Below are 17,062 nucleotides of genomic sequence, written 5' to 3'. Positions count from 1 at the left end.
AAACAATTGCAGTTACATGAAGGATGTAAAATAAATCTAATTTTAGAGGACAGCTATTAACCAGTAGGCCGTGATTCTAATAATACAAAGTACTAATAATAAAATATTTAAAATAATAATATATTAATAAACGACAGTAAGTTATAAGATATATTTTAAAAACCTAGCTAATATAGTAAACCACACCAATTTATCTATAACACCATTTTATTAGAAAAATAAATAAACAAACCCTAATTCCTTGCTGTTTAAAATAAGTTATTATACCAAACTGAGGATTATGGAAAAACTAAAAACATTAAAAATTACTGAACATCCCGCTCCTGCCTAAACTGTGAGTAACTCGGCGGTATCCAAAAAGCAGACCACTAAGGGTAGATATTAGGGTAAGCAACTTTAGATTTTTGCCCCCACCACTCCCCTTTTGGAGCTCCAAAGCAAGACGAAAGCCCAAGAAATCTTGCATTGCTTCTGATCACAGTCGTTCTAGAATTCTCTAAGATATCACAATTTTGAATGAATATTTGAGCTTTCAGTCCATGCCGTTGTCTGATAGCTGTTTCCGCAAACCGGTCAGGGTAATCATTAATGCCTCCTGAGAATATAACGATTTAGGAGACGCTACTTACTTCATAAAGTAAGTTAATAAAAATATACAAAATAAGCTGAACATTTCTTAATTGAATTTATCTGAACATACGCTGATCAGATCACATTTAATCATCAGATCTAACTGAATCTAACTGAATCTAACCAAACCCCCTCCAACTATTCGCAGTTATCAAACTTAACAAATTACAAACTTCAGTGCGGATAGTCCTACTTCCCTGGTAGTAAACTTAACAAATTACAAACCTCAGTGCGGATAGTCCTACTTCCCTGGTAGTAAACTTAACAAATTACAAACCTCAGTGCGGATAGTCCTACTGCCCTGGTAGTAAACTTAACAAATTACAAACCTCAGTGCGGATAGTCCTACTTCCCTGGTAGTAAACTTAACAAATTACAAACCTCAGTGCGGATAGTCCTACTTCCCTGGTAGTAAACTTAACAAATTACAAACCTCAGTGCGGATAGTCCTACTTCCCTGGTAGTAAACTTAACAAATTACAAACCTCAGTGCGGATAGTCCTACTTCCCTGGTAGTAAACTTAGCAAATTACAAACCTCAGTGCGAATAGTCCTACTGCCCTGGTAGTAAACTTAACAAATAACAAACCTCAGTGCGGATAGTCCTACTTCCCTGGTAGTAAACTTAACAAATAACAAACCTCAGTGCGGATAGTCCTACTTCCCTGGTAGTAAACTTAACAAATTACAAACCTCAGTGCGGATAGTCCTACTTCCCTGGTAGTAAACTTAACAAATTACAAACCTCAGTGCGGATAGTCCTACTTCCCTGGTAGTAAACTTAACAAATTACAAACCTCAGTGCGGATAGTCCTACTTCCCTGGTAGTAAACTTAGCAAATTACAAACCTCAGTGCGAATAGTCCTACTGCCCTGGTAGTAAACTTAACAAATAACAAACATCAGTGCGGATAGTCCTACTTCCCTGGTAGTAAACTTAACAAATTACAGACCTCAGTGCGGATAGTCCTACTTCCCTGGTAGTAAACTTAACAAATTACAAACCTCAGTGCGGATAGTCCTACTTCCCTGGTAGTAAACTTAACAAATTACAAACCTCAGTGCGGATAGTCCTACTGCCCTGGTAGTAAACTTAACAAATTACAAACCTCAGTGCGAATAGTCCTACTTCCCTGGTAGTAAACTTAACAAATTACAAACCTCAGTGCGGATAGTCCTACTGCCCTGGTAGTAAACTTAACAAATTACAAACCTCAGTGCGGATAGTCCTACTTCCCTGGTAGTAAACTTAACAAATTACAAACCTCAGTGCGGATAGTCCTACTTCCCTGGTAGTAAACTTAACAAATTACAAACCTCAGTGCGGATAGTCCTACTTCCCTGGTAGTAAACTTAACAAATTACAAACCTCAGTGCGGATAGTCCTACTTCCCTGGTAGTAAACTTAGCAAATTACAAACCTCAGTGCGAATAGTCCTACTGCCCTGGTAGTAAACTTAACAAATAACAAACCTCAGTGCGGATAGTCCTACTTCCCTGGTAGTAAACTTAACAAATAACAAACCTCAGTGCGGATAGTCCTACTTCCCTGGTAGTAAACTTAACAAATTACAAACCTCAGTGCGGATAGTCCTACTTCCCTGGTGGTAAACTTAACAAATCACAAACCTCAGTGCGGATAGTCCTACTTCCCTGGTAGTAAACTTAACAAATTACAGACCTCAGTGCGGATAGTCCTACTTCCCTGGTAGTAAACTTAACAAATTACAAACCTCAGTGCGGATAGTCCTACTTCCCTGGTAGTAAACTTAACAAATTACAAACCTCAGTGCGGATAGTCCTACTTCCCTGGTGGTAAACTTAACAAATCACAAACCTCAGTGCGGATAGTCCTACTTCCCTGGTAGTAAACTTAACAAATTACAGACCTCAGTGCGGATAGTCCTACTTCCCTGGTAGTAAACTTAACAAATTACAAACCTCAGTGCGGATAGTCCTACTTCCCTGGTAGTAAACTTAACAAATTACAAACCTCAGTGCGGATAGTCCTACTTCCCTGGTAGTAAACTTAACAAATTACAAACCTCAGTGCGGATAGTTCTACTTCCCTGGTAGTAAACTTAACAAATTACAAACCTCAGTGCGGATAGTCCTACTTCCCTGGTAGTAAACTTAACAAATTACAAACCTCAGTGCGGATAGTCCTACTTCCCTGGTAGTAAACTTAACAAATTACAAACCTCAGTGCGGATAGTCCTACTTCCCTGGTAGTAAACTTAACAAATTACAAACCTCAGTGCGGATAGTCCTACTTCCCTGGTAGTAAACTTAACAAATTACAAACCTCAGTGCGGATAGTCCTACTTCCCTGGTAGTAAACTTAACAAATTACAAACCTCAGTGCGGATAGTCCTACTTCCCTGGTAGTAAACTTAACAAATTACAAACCTCAGTGCGGATAGTCCTACTTCCCTGGTTAGGACAGGTATTGAGATAGTAGTCGAACAGAGTTCTGGGGTCTGTTTCCTTAAGGGACTCATCAGACTCAATAGCTGGTTCTAGACCTTGTAATCCACCCAGGAATACCAAAACATGTCTGCAATTTGGGGATATTTGTTGTAAAGTTGTGGCACACAAAGTTGTGTGAAGTAAGGTACTTAATTTTCTTAAAATTCATCCTATGAAAAAATGCACGAGAAAGAACCAAACCAAAAAGTAATGGAGCACTGAAATACCAAAGAACCAAAACAAAAAAGTAATGGAGCACTGAAATACCAAAGAACCTAGTAGTGTAACTATGGTAACCAAACCAAAAAGGCACCTGAAATGTCGAATGTTGACGTCATCGACTGGGTCCCCTTTATCAGAGGTGCCCACAGTGAGATCGTAACCCCCCTTGTAGCTGCACTCAGTGAAGGTAGCACTGAAGGAATCTGCTACACGAACCCTGTAGCCCCAGTAGGTACCCAGTTCCTGTCGAGGTGCGTCCGGTGATACTGCTGTACCTTTGTAGTGCTTTATACCTGGGCCATGGGGTGTTTTTAGAAGGGGGGGGCTGGATATGGTGATGGGGAGTGAAATAGCTACTGATAGGATATAAAGCTAGATAAGATAAGCGGCACACCTTCGTAATCATCCATTTTAACTGTGACTCTCATTCCAGGAGTTAGTTCCTTGTCAATCTGTACCTCCTGAAATTAATGATGTGGGTAATAATTAATTATATTAACATCATATTATTTTATATTCAAGCACCACGAGATGGTAAAAACCACGTGTAGTGTGTACCCATAACCAGATCCAGCCTCCAACCCTACTGAAACATTAACCCCACTTCTGAATTGTACCTTGTCAATACCACAGTCCACGAAGCAGCCCTTCCCCTTCTTTGTGGGCCTCTTCAACACAACTCCCTCCCTGAAGGGGTACTGCTCGTCCCGTCTCATATGGTGTGGACAGTCCAGCGGGTTGAGGAGACCCGCAAACTTGAGGTCGGGGTGGTGGGGAAACAGGGCTTTTCTCAAGTATCTGTAAACAGGGGGTTTAGTGTGTGATTTTATAATAGCTCGTATAGTGTAGAAAGAGCAGATTAGCAGGTCACCAAGAGGATGCCAACAAGTAACCAACATTCAACAAGTAACCAGCAAGTAACCAACAAGTAACCAACAAGTGACCAACAAGTGACCAACAAGTAACCAGTAAGTAACCAACAAGTAACCAACAAGTGACCACCAAGTAACCAACAAGTTACCACCAAGTAACCAACAAGTTACCACCAAGTAACCAACAAGTAACCAACAAGTGACCAGTAAGTAACCAACAAGTAACCACCAAGTAACCAACAAGTAACCAACAAGTAACTGACAAGTAACCAACAAGTAACCAACAAGTGACCACCAAGTAACCAACAAGTAACCACCAAGTAACCAACAAGTAACCAACTTACTGGGGGGTCTCCAGGTACTGTAGTATCCGAGCCAGGACTATGTTTGCATTAGTTTTCTTAGTGACCCCCTCGAATACGCCCCCTTTTACTTTAACCCCAGGGTTATCGTTAAATATCACTACCTCGTCCACGTTGAATATAGCTAGTGCTCTTGCTATTTGACCTGAAATAAACATCTTTGCTCAGATACTAATTTATGTTTTCCCTCCGTATCTAAATACGATGTAATATTGTAACATGTAACTGATTGACCACTTCGTATCAAAATACGATGTAATATTGTAACATGTAACTGATTGACCACTCCGTATAAAAATACGATGTAATATTGTAACATGTAACTGATTGACCACTCCGTATCAAAATACGATGTAATATTGTAACATGTAACTAGTTGTAACATGTAACTGATTGACCAATTATGAAATATTTATCAAACCCGCTAGATAAGAGCGAAGTTGTGGAGATTGAGCGTTATCACAGATAGAGCCAGGGAGAGCTACTGATACAGTGTAACCTCTACCAGCTAGAGGAGGCGGCAGGGGCAGTGCTGCTGTGTGGCTATCTGTAATTAGTTATTATATTATGTAGTTATTATTAGTTATTATATTATGTAATTATGATTAGTAATTTTATTATGTAATTATGATTAGTTAGTATGCTAAATGTTATTGCAATGAGGTATTATAGTATGTGATAATGATTAGTTTTCATCGGTTTGTCTCAAAAAAACAAGTTAAAACAGATACTCAAACTTGTAACCCCCATGCAGTGACAAACGAACAAGCGCACATACCCAGAGCTTTAGTGTGTGGTGGCGGGGGAGGTAGGGGGGAGTTGGTGGGGGTTGCAGCGTCTTCTTCCGATACCTGGACCAGCGACAGGGGCAGCATCGGTCTCTTGTAAAACGTGGTGGATCGGGACAAACTGCTAGTCCTGCGGAACATTGAAGTGGAGATACTGCTGCAGCTAGTTTAGTGGGTATTTAACCAAATGCTCTAATGTACGTTTTAAACGACCACTGCAAGGTATAATCCGCAGATAGTCGTCCAAACTACTCTAATTTACTAAGAGGAAAGGAAGTAAGAGTTTTTAAAACACGCATACAACTGAATTATTGGATTAGAAGAAATAGAAGTCTTTTTCGAAGTCATGCTAAACTAGATGGAAATCAGAATAAACGTTTTTGGACATGTTTTTATTGATGAAGCGTGTTATATATTATATACGATTATACGAGAATATTTCCATTAATTAAGATAATGGAGATAGTTACCTTGGTGTGACAGGTGGTGGGCCGGCTCGTGGGCTGAACACCGCTGTAACATCCAAAATGTTGTCTCGTCTCTTTTCGTCATCTAAAATGTGATCATTATTATTTAAAATATAAGATATAGTAAGGTTGCGGAATAATTCTGAAAATATTCGGAATTCAATTTCTGTATTCGATATTAGATATTCGGAAACCCTAATCTCACCTTTTTATTACCTGAAACAAAATAAAGCCCTCACCTGACATGACGGAATCACATGACATGACACTTGAAGCTAAAGAAGAGACTGAACCGCTCTTATCCTCCATATTTCCCGTACTGGCCCTCTTCTTTCCTTGAAATATGGGGTATTGTTAGGTGGTTTCCTTTAAAATATGGGGTATTGTTAGGGGGTTTCCTTTAAAATATGGGGTATTGTTAGGAGGTTTCCTTTAAAATATGGGGTATTGTTAGGGGGGTTCCTTTAAAATATGGGGCATTGTTAGGGGATTTCCTTTAAAATATGGGGTATTGTTAGGGGGTTTCCTTTAAAATATGGGGTATTGTTAGGGGGTTTCCTTTAAAATATGGGGTATTGTTAGGGGGTTTCCTTTAAAATATGGGGTATTGTTAGGGGGGTTCCTTTAAAATATGGGGCATTGTTAGGGGATTTCCTTTAAAATATGGGGTATTGTTAGGGGGTTTCCTTTAAAATATGGGGTATTGTTAGGGGTTTCCTTTAAAATATGGGGTATTGTTAGGGGGTTTCCTTTAAATATGGGGCATTGTTAGGGGGTTTCCTTTAAAATATGGGGTATTGTTAGGGGGTTTCCTTTAAATATGGGGTATTGTTAGGGGGTTTCCTTTAAATATGGGGTATTGTTAGGGGGTTTCCTTTAAATATGGGGGTATTGTTAGGGGGTTTCCTTTAAAATATGGGGGTATTGTTAGGGGGTTTTCTTTAAAATATGGGGCATTGTTAGGGGGTTTCCTTTAAAATATGGGGGTATTGTTAGGGGGTTTCCTTTAAAATATGGGGGTATTGTTAGGGGATTTCCTTTAAAATATGGGGTATTGTTAGGGGGTTTCCTTTAAAATATGGGGCATTGTTAGGGGATTTCCTTTAAAATATGGGGTATTGTTAGGGGGTTTCCTTTAAAATATGGGGTATTGTTAGGGGGGTTTCCTTTAAAATATGGGGTATTGTTAGGGGGTTTCCTTTAAATATGGGGCATTGTTAGGGGGTTTCCTTTAAAATATGGGGCATTGTTAGGGGGTTTCCTTTAAAATATGGGGCATTGTTAGGGGATTTCCTTTAAAATATGGGGGTATTGTTAGGGGGTTTATTTCAAAATATGGGGTATTGTTAGGGGATTTCCTTTAAAATATGGGGGTATTGTTAGGGGGTTTCTTTCAAAATATGGGGGTATTGTTAGAGGGTTTCCTTTTAAAATATGGGGGTATTGTTAGGGGGTTTCCTTAAAATATGGGGTATTGTTAGGGGGTTTCCTTTTAAAATATGGGGGTATTGTTAGGGGGTTTCACATTCTTATGACTCCCGAAGATTGATACATGATGCACATTATCCCTTAATGAATTAGGTTATTTTATTTCGAACTTTCTACTAAGAACGAATAACTTACTACTACTTTTGATGCTCAGTCTTTTTCTTTTGTCTTTTTTCCGTTCAGACTGGGTTCCATCTGCAATGACGTCTGGTGGAGTTTTCCGCTTCATCTTGCTATCAGAGGTAATATTATTAACCTTAATACATAAATTAATCAATTTAAAGGCATTTAACCCATATAATACCAACAACTCTAAACGTTCAAATTTTTTGATGAAATTTTTTTTCCTAAGCACTAAGGCACCAACTCCGACGGTGCAATAATTATTTTGAAAAAATTTATATTTTTTATAGCTTTTTCGACCCGTACTTTTAAAAGTTCATTGCTGGAGCTTGCTTTTTTGGAACATTGCATCGTACTTTTAAAAGTACATCATATTTGAATGATGTACTTTTAAAAGCACGGGTTTAATAAATAATGTACTTTTAAAAGTACGGGTTTAATGAATAGTGTACTTTTGGAGGTACGTTAGTTAATTAAACAGGAACTCAGGGTCAGATAATAAAACTAAAAGCCCTTGTCAGAATGGCTGAATAAAATTTAAACAATACCACACAAAATTTAAGTGGTACACTGAACAAATCATGAACAGCTATACTTATAAACTACTATCATAATTCCATTTACCAATTTACTAGAATTTTACGAAAATTGTCAGGTTTTGTGCTTTTTGCTCTAACTGATGATGAGGCTTAAAACAAAGCACACAAAGTGCAACGTCACACACTTCGCACTTAGCCAGACGCACTTATAGCCAGACGCTTTTCACAACTTAAAGAACGCCGAAAATGGTGAGAATGAGAAGAGAGTAGCAGAGGCTGAGACAATTTTAGAGGAACAGAAGAGAGTAGCAGAAGCTGAGCATATTCTAGAGGAACAGAATAGAGCAGCAGAAGCTGAGAGAGTTCTAGAGGAACAGAAGAGAGTAGCAGAAGCTGAGCGTATTCTAGAGGAGCAGAAGAAACTAGCAGAGGTGGAGAGAATTCTAGAGGAGCAGAAGAGAGTAGCAGAAGCTGAGCATATTCTAGAGGAACAGAAGAGAGTACCAGAGGTGGAGAGAATTCTAGAGGAACAGAAGAGAGTAGCAGAAGCTGAGCATATTCTAGAGGAACAGAAGAGAGTAGCAGAGGTGGAGAGAATTCTAGAGGAACAGAAGAGAGTAGCAGAAGCTGAGCGTATTCTAGAGGAACAGAAGAGAGTAGCAGAAGCTGAGAGAGTTCTAGAGGAGCAGAAGAGAGTAGCAGAAGCTGAGAGAGTTCTAGAGGAACAGAAGAAGGTAGCAGAGAGAATTCTAGAGGAACAGAAGAGAGTAGCAGAAGCTGAGAGAATTCTAGAGGAGCAGAAGAGAGTAGCAGAAGCTGAGCGTATTCTAGAGGAACAGAAGAGAGTAGCAGAAGCTGAGGGAGTTCTAGAGGAACAGAAGAGAGTAGCAGAAGCTGAGCGTACTCTAGAGGAACAGAAGAGAGTAGCAGAGGTGGAGAGAATTCTAGAGGAGCAGAAGAGAGTAGCAGAAGCTGAGCATATTCTAGAGGAACAGAAGAGATTACCAGAGGTGGAGAGAATTCTAGAGGAACAGAAGAGAGTAGCAGAAGCTGAGAGAGTTCTAGAGGAGCAGAAGAGAGTAGCAGAAGCTGAGAGAGTTCTAGAGGAACAGAAGAAGGTAGCAGAAGCTGAGAGAATTCTAGAGGAACAGAAGAGAGTAGCAGAAGCTGAGAGAATTCTAGAGGAGCAGAAGAGAGTAGCAGAGGTGGAGAGAGTTCTAGAGGAAAAGAAGAGAGTAACAGAAGCTGAGCGTATTCTAGAGGAACAGAAGAGAGTAGCAGAAGCTGAGAGAATTCTAGAGGAGCAGAAGAGAGTAGCAGAGGTGGAGAGAGTTCTAGAGGAAAAGAAGAGAGTAACAGAAGCTGAGCGTATTCTAGAGGAACAGAAGAGAGTAGCAGAAGCTGAGACAATTCTAGAGGAACAGAAGAGAGTAGCAGAAGCTGAGAGAGTTCTAGAGGACCAGAACAACGCAGCTGAGGAAATGTATAGACTACAAGGAAAGGAATCTTATGTTGGAACATCAGGTTGCTGATGGCACACAATCATGCCAGTATTTAATAGTAAACATACATCGAAATTCGGAAACCAGTTACATGAGATCTAGGATTGTAAACATTAAGCGGGGGGGGGGGGGGGGGGGGGGGGGGGGGGGGGGGGGGGATCAGGTACCAAGTACCCTACGTGACGTCGACTAAGTGCAACTTTGGAACTTACAAAAAAGACCCACCCATCCCCTTCGCAGTACTAACTGTTTTTTTTTCCTGATAGTATTTAGGACACCCACCCCTTTTGCGGTACTAACTGTTGAGAAATGGGCAAATTATACCCACTATTTAGTAGGGGTTTTGTTTTCAATGTAGTCGAATTAAATAAAAAGTTACAAAAAAAGGAAACAAAATTAAAAAAACCAAAAATAAAGGAAAAAAACCTCAAAACCCAAAAAAAAACCCATTCCCAAAATTGAAATTTGAGGTAAAATGGGTATTTTTGGGGTTGGATACGCCCCTTAGTACCTTGTACTAACTGATTTTCTGGGAAATGAGCAGCATACCAACCACTTAGTACAAAAGTACTAACTGTGTTTTGGAAGAAAATATGACCCACTCCCCCCCCCCCCCCCCCCCCAAACGTCACGTACGATTCTGACCTTATGTTCTCCCCCCCCCCCCACATTAAGAAAGAGTATATTGAAGGCCGCCCTGGAAGACGTGGAATAACCGGGTGAAAACGTGGATCCTTTTAAGATCGACTAAATCCCAGAAGTCACAACAGAAATTTTTTGTTGTGACTTCCGTTCTGATTCAGAACAATTTACCTGCCATTACACTTACAGTCTTACCGACATTAATCATGCCATCACACATTGTGTACTCTATATAAACCTGTACTTTTAAAAGTACATTTTTCGTGAAACCTGTCCTTTTAAAAGTACATCATTCGAAGATAATGCACTTTTAAAAGTACGCACTTTTAAAAGTACATCATTGTCTAGAATGATGTACTTTTTAAAGTACACCCAATTTACATCTCAATTAGAGGCAATTTATGATTTTTATGTCGCCCCACATTATTGCCTATTTATTGCACAATCGTTTAGGCAATATTAAAAAACCAAATTTGGGATCCATCAAAGTTGGAGAATTGGCTGGTGGTACCGAGAATTTACCATTTTTCAAAGTACCATTTTTGATCACCTTTGCCAACATCCTATAAATTTCTTGCTTTTTTAAACCATATGGTCAGGGTGTTAAAATCATCAGCAGACCTTTTCTAACCTAATGCAAAAAACTGTATCAAAAAATATTTGTCACGAGACAAGTTAGGTCACTGTTTATAAACCGTACTTTTAAAAGTACCGTGGAAGAATATGGGTTAAGCAAACGATAGTGATTGGTGAGCATCGTATCAACACTTTTCTCAATCAAACTAAGTTCTATGCGACAGGCTTGATTGAATTCGAATTCATGATTAGAACACGTCATGAAATACAAACAAAAGGTTGAGCTCACAAAATCAAACCGATCAACAGTACAACATTAATTTCCCGAAATTCATAATTCATAAACGTCATAAATCACAAATCATCTTTTTATATATACACATAATGTTATATGACTTTATTTTAAATTCTATATACGATATCTTTACTTATTTTGCTGCCAAACTCATCTTAAATAGCGAAAAATGGGCAAATGTGAAATGTGCTGTAAGATGAAACCAACGATCATAAAACATCAAATTTAAATGAAATGAAGGAGTCAAAATATTGATGTTATTTAAAATAACATTTTTACTCTTTATTTAAAATATTGTATTTACTCGTTCCTTCTGGAGAGCTAAATAAAATCACGACACAAAACATTACGTACCTCAGTTTATTCTAATATTATACACGTACAGGGTGCAGGGTCGCAACACAAGTGGAATCACTGTCACATGATGACAAGTGAGTTGCAATCCTGCAAAAATCTGTCGCAAAACATCACGTCAGATTTTAAAACTCTATTTTAAAACGTGATTAAGACGGAAGGTTATTGTCAACCGTAGGAGGGATATTCATGTTCTGATTCGCCATCGTTGGAGAATCTACTTTTGTTGGAGAAAGAGAATCTCTTTTTGTTGGAGAAAGAGAATCTCTTTTGTCCATTGTTTGGACAGCTGCAAGAGTTTTTTGAGACCCCGTCTTTCCTACAAAGTTAAATTATTGGTAACAGTGTATGATAGTAGTCTATAGTATAGGGCTATAGTCTATAGGGCTTCTGGGACAAAGTTGAATCAATCATTAGGTAAACCTTTACCACCAAGAAACTACCGAATTGAATCTAGTTTAAGAAAAGCTGGTTTTAAAAATCCTCTGTATTTTTTGAGTATTACAAAAAAAACCGTTACTTACTTGACTCTAGAACAATGTCGTGGTATTTAGAAGAAGTGAATGTAAGATCAGAATATTTCCTGCAAATAAAATCTTTTCTCTCAACATGATTTGTTAGATTCTTTTCCGCATCTAATTCCGCCTCGTAAATCTAAAAAGAAAGTAATTGAGCCTTCCTATACTATCCCGTCTACCAAATTACAAAGCTTTTGTTTGTCGTAAAACTCAACGCTCATTAATTTAAAGTTAACTCAGTCTCAATAAAAAAGTAAACAAATTAAGTCTGAAAAAAGGATTGGACCTAATATTGAAATATAATTCTGCAAGGAGATACTCAGGACAAAACTAAAACAGAAAAGAAAGAATATTCCAAATACTAAGAGGAGTAAACGACTTACAGCATTAGTAGTGTAACTATGGTAACTAGTAGTGTAACTATGGTAACTAGTAGTGTAACTATGGTAACTAGTAGTGTAACTGTGATAACTTACAGCATTAGCAGCAGCATTTCCCACACTTCTCAGTAGTTCTATCTGATCCTCACTCAGCGCATCTAGAGTCAGCGACCTGACCTACATTGTTTATTTTACAAATAAGAAGACAACGTCCATCTTAAAATCTTTGAGAATTAATGATTCAAATCAAACATTTTCCATCAAGTGGGTTAAAAGATGCCTTGATGTCGGCCTAGTTTTCCTCAAAGACTAAGTAAAGAATAAATGTAAAGAACAAAAGTAAAGAACAAAAAAACAGTAAACATTGCTTGCTAGTTGCTCAATACCTGTGATAACTGTACACCCAGACCGCGGTGAATCCCCGAGCACTCAATACAAATCAGCACACCAAGATTCAGGCTGAAAAAGGGAACTTTTAAAAGCAAGTGTTTCGTACTTAACAAAATCACACGAGAAAAGATAAGAGTGGAAACAAAGTGAAGGTAAATTCGCGGAAAAGGACAGATTGCAGAACCAAAATAACTTTACGATGACTTAAAATGGATCGAATTCCAAGAAATCTCACCTGGCCCAAGTAGGCTTCTTCTTGGCACAATCAGCACAGGTAAGATTGCCCGGTATTTCCTGCAATTCTCGTAAGATAGTCAAGGGTATTATATTGTCTTTCTTCCGAGAGGATGTTTTCGATTTTCTGGTAATGATATATTGGGATAACGTAAAATAATCAATGTAGAGTCAAGTTTCTTGTTCATATGGACTATTCTCCAATTTGGTGGGATTGCTTGCGGAGTAGGGTATCAAAACGATCATAAAACCACAGTTATGAGGTATCCAATCAGTGAACATCAAAATTAACATAAACCAAGAATTGAGATGGACTCCCAATTTTAAAAGATGAAACGGGCTACTGATAACTTTTGAAAACTTAACCAAGATACTCACGTATTATTAGAATCATCAGCTATAGAGAACTGGGTGTCTTGCTTTTGAAATAGCATTAGCGATAGCTTTGTGCATTATCATTATCCAGGTTTCCCTATCTGGTGATTGGTGAATAGGTTAAGTAAGAACTAAGATTACTACTTTCAGAGCTGATCTTTTGTAGGTTTCGAGTTATTCACTTTCAGTGGGTATGGCAATTCTTCAATCTTAATAGTGCCGCGTGCATGGTTTCAAATATTCCACAATCGATTTAATGTCGATTACTGCAAGAATAATTAAACCTCACGCAGCGCACGTACTTATACGCGCGCATACAGCAAGCAATTTATCGCTGTGCTATCAAGCGAAATTGTTTTCGCGCGTTCCAGAAAAACGTCCTAAAATTTGCGTGCCGGATTAGTGCCCAATAGAATTATAGCCGCTGTTTATTGACGTATACTGATTACTGTACATATACGTGAGCGGTGAGTAAAGGAGTAATAACAGCGTACCTTGTGAAGATTGAGCTTGCAATACCAGGGGCCTCACAGGTGAGAACAGGGTGAAACAAAATGCACGGTTAATATTGTACGCGTCTGATTTCACTTGACACAGCTTTAGGTTTATTCTCTGTTCGCCCTTGTCCGCATTCTGAAGATAAAAAGATAATACTAAACACTAAAGATTCGAGAAACAGTAGTTTCGACAGTAAAAATGTAGATTTGAATCAGGTGTAGGGTCGGGACTTATTGATAAAAGAATTGTGGTGTACAAATGGGCAGTAAAAGATAAATAAGGACACTTTGTCCTTGACGATTGCAGCAGTTCATTCATCTTACTCTTAGACAAAAGTTTCCTTGCTCTTAAAGTAATTACATGTCTTATCTTCATTTTGTTTTAACGTCATATGATTTGCTAATAGTTGGTCGTGCAATCGACATTGAACCAGACGTTTAAATCTAAATTTCACCTTCGACCGAGCTTAAGGAACTGAATACACATTCGGCAGCATATGTATGAATTAACCATGAAACGAATAATAATTCAAACTAAACCAGCATTTAACAACTATTCCCACATAAAAATCACCCGACTTTACACACAAAACACACAGCACAAAACAGCGCTTCAAACCTGCAACACCAGCATGCCGTCTTTAACACGGCACCAGGACCGGTACCAGGAATGTCCAAATACGGCACTTTTCTCCCCGACCCACAAATAACCGTGTATCTGGTCTGGGGGACTGCTGGGAGCTATCTCCTCTATGTTAGTGTACTCGTTTAGTCTGGAGGTTAAGGGGGCATTAATTAGTTAATGTGTCATTAATTGGTTAATGTGTCATTAATTGGTTAATGTGTCATTAATTGGTTAATGTGTCATTAATTGGTTAATGTGTCATTAATTAGTTAATGTGTCATTAATTAGTTAATGTGTCATTAATTAGTTAATGTGTCATTAATTAGTTAATGTGTCATTAATTAGTTAATGTGTCATTAATTAGTTAATGTGTCATTAATTAGTTAATGTGTCATTAATTAGTTAATGTGTCATTAATTAGTTAATGTGTCATTAATTAGTTAATGTGTCATTAATTAGTTAATGTGTCATTAATTAGTTAATGTGTCATCAATTAGTTAATGTGTCATCAATTAGTTAATGTGTCATCAATTAGTTAATGTGTCATTAATTAGTAAATGTGTCATTAATTAGTTAATGTGTCATTAATTAGTTAATGTGTCATCAATTAGTTAATGTGTCATTAATTAGTTAATGTGTCATCAATTAGTTAATGTGTCATTAATTAGTTAATGTGTCATCAATTAGTTAATGTGTCATTAATTAGTTAATGTGTCATTAATTAGTTAATGTGTCATTAATTAGTTAATGTGTCATTAATTAGTTAATGTGTCATCAATTAGTTAATGTGTCATTAATTAGTTAATGTGTCATCAATTAGTTAATGTGTCATTAATTAGTTAATGTGTCATCAATTAGTTAATGTGTCATTAATTAGTTAATGTGTCATTAATTAGTTAATGTGTCATTAATTAGTTAATGTGTCATTAATTAGTTAATGTGTCATTAATTAGTTAATGTGTCATTAATTAGTTAATGTGTCATTAATTAGTTAATGTGTCATTAATTAGTTAATGTGTCATTAATTAGTAGCACAGTAGTAATGAATATACATTCAGCTCTTGAGGGCCGGGTAGAGTTCGTGAATAATCATCCTGCTGTGAATAGTCATTTTGCTTTTGATTGTAATCTAGCTATGAATAATCATGAATTGGATGTTACTTTTATGATAATAGAAGATTTATAATCTCATAATTCCCCAATGAAGTCGCAGACTTGTGGCACCAATCATAATGGTATCTGAATATACTCCGCTAGCAATCCCACCAACTTGGAGTCACCGTGGTATATGCACATTGTACAGTGCTTAACCCAAATCTTACTTTGGTAGCCAACGAAATTTAAACAATGCTTAGCGATTTACTTGAGCCGTCATTAACCATTAATCAAACGTATACCTAACCTTTGCTGCATGAGCTAGTTTCCGCAACCTTCTCTACGAGGAGTCCCACTTTGTAACACACATAAGTGAAGCATACACTCGCCGACAATTTCCTAGTACTGATTCCTAAGTCATATTTAATAATTCGGATGATTTATTTTGTTTCGTTCAATTCAAATTTCAAACATAGAAATAATCACATCCACGTGCATTCAAATTGCCAAACTTTATAGTCAAATTTAATAATTCGGATGACACCGGTTGGTCTGTTTGAGACCGTTAGTACCCTGGTAGTTCGAACAGTCATTGTTGTTGTATTCCATTAGCAGTGTCCAAATTGCCAGAGTCAGGGCACTAATTTTCAATCTCTATTTAGTTTGAAATATTGGTTGGTACTTACCGTATCCAGTTTCAAGTTTGAATCTAAATTAGCGGGCACTGCAAACCAGGGTACTAAATATTTTAAAATTGCACCTGTTTCTCTGAACTATAAGTATTGCATGTTAAGTATTTCGTTAGCAGTTATCACCTCGGCACATTAAGAACCATCTATTTAAGTTTCTGACGGTTTTTAGTTCACTATTTTATAATATTATGCAGATAATCTAACATGAACATTGTTCGGTTTGAGTTGGTTTCGTGGCAAAAGTTTGATTTATTATAGTAACTATATTATAGTAACTACATTTTCATCCATTTGCAATTCATTGTTATTCTCCTATATAAAGTCAGTAAGACCCTGACTAAGGGGCCCTGCCAAAAGATCAATAATCTTTTTAGGATACCTCTTGAGCACATCAACATTGTAGTGTACTGTAAACACTATCTATACTAAGATAACAGTTGAGGTTACGTTGCCTCAATACATGTTATTATTCGTAGTCGTGAAATTAACCATTACTACTCCAAATTTTGTTTCGTTCAATTCAAATTTCAGACATAGAAATAATCACATCCACGTGCATTCAAATTGCCAAACTTAATTAGTTAAAAGTTTCTGTAAACAAAATCTCACGAATGCTTATTCCTTACTTGGCAGCTGTTTTGGTAGCTTCCTCGTTCATGTGCAGGTCGTACAGTTGAAGGTTAAGAAGTTTCATAGTCTGGGCGCGTTCAGCACGTGTAACTACTACGCGCAGCTCCTCCTTCAGCTCGCCTGTAGTTGCTTCCAGACCTTTCTTTGTTTCTACCAGCGTCTCGGTAAAGGTATCTCGCTGGCTCTCCACCTGTTAGGTATTTAGTTATTTAGTTAGTTATTTAGTTAGTTAGTTAGTTATTTAGTTAGTTAGTTACCAGCGTCTCGGTAAAGGTATCCCGCTGGCTTTCCACCTGT

The 17,062-nt window shown here is 37.7% G+C and overlaps 2 protein-coding genes across 2 annotated transcripts in view; both read right to left on the bottom strand.

The window, feature by feature from the left end:
- Positions 1-98: 98 nt before the first annotated feature.
- LOC134820615 (putative methyltransferase C9orf114) lies at positions 99-7,527 on the bottom strand. The gene is made up of 11 exons (XM_063831118.1): positions 7,434-7,527; positions 6,050-6,145; positions 5,814-5,895; positions 5,334-5,473; positions 4,977-5,102; positions 4,538-4,700; positions 3,939-4,119; positions 3,716-3,782; positions 3,413-3,614; positions 3,040-3,187; positions 99-595 (listed from the first exon to the last, which is right to left on the bottom strand). The coding sequence occupies exons 1-11, from the start codon at positions 7,525-7,527 to the stop codon at positions 533-535; spliced, it is 1,362 nt and encodes a 453-aa protein (XP_063687188.1). The 3' UTR covers positions 99-532.
- A 3,432-nt stretch (positions 7,528-10,959) lies between these two features.
- Positions 10,960-17,062, bottom strand: part of LOC134820505 (arf-GAP with coiled-coil, ANK repeat and PH domain-containing protein 2-like) — a 28,400-nt gene continuing 22,297 nt past the window's right edge. The window contains exons 6-14 of the mRNA XM_063830923.1: positions 16,762-16,955; positions 14,343-14,496; positions 13,721-13,859; positions 13,230-13,327; positions 12,853-12,978; positions 12,614-12,686; positions 12,324-12,404; positions 11,854-11,983; positions 10,960-11,648 (exon numbers count right to left, since the gene is read on the bottom strand). Coding sequence (XP_063686993.1) covers positions 13,245-13,327; positions 13,721-13,859; positions 14,343-14,496; positions 16,762-16,955 — 570 coding nt within the window. The 3' untranslated portion in view covers positions 10,960-11,648; positions 11,854-11,983; positions 12,324-12,404; ... (1 more) ...; positions 12,853-12,978; positions 13,230-13,244. The remainder of the gene's footprint in view (positions 11,649-11,853; positions 11,984-12,323; positions 12,405-12,613; positions 12,687-12,852; positions 12,979-13,229; positions 13,328-13,720; positions 13,860-14,342; positions 14,497-16,761; positions 16,956-17,062) is intronic.

This window comes from Bolinopsis microptera, chromosome 9, assembly GCF_026151205.1.
Source record: "Bolinopsis microptera isolate Bmic1 chromosome 9, MBARI_Bmic_1.0, whole genome shotgun sequence".
Lineage (NCBI taxonomy): Eukaryota > Metazoa > Ctenophora > Tentaculata > Lobata > Bolinopsidae > Bolinopsis > Bolinopsis microptera.
This window is presented reverse-complemented; position numbering and strand designations above follow the sequence as displayed.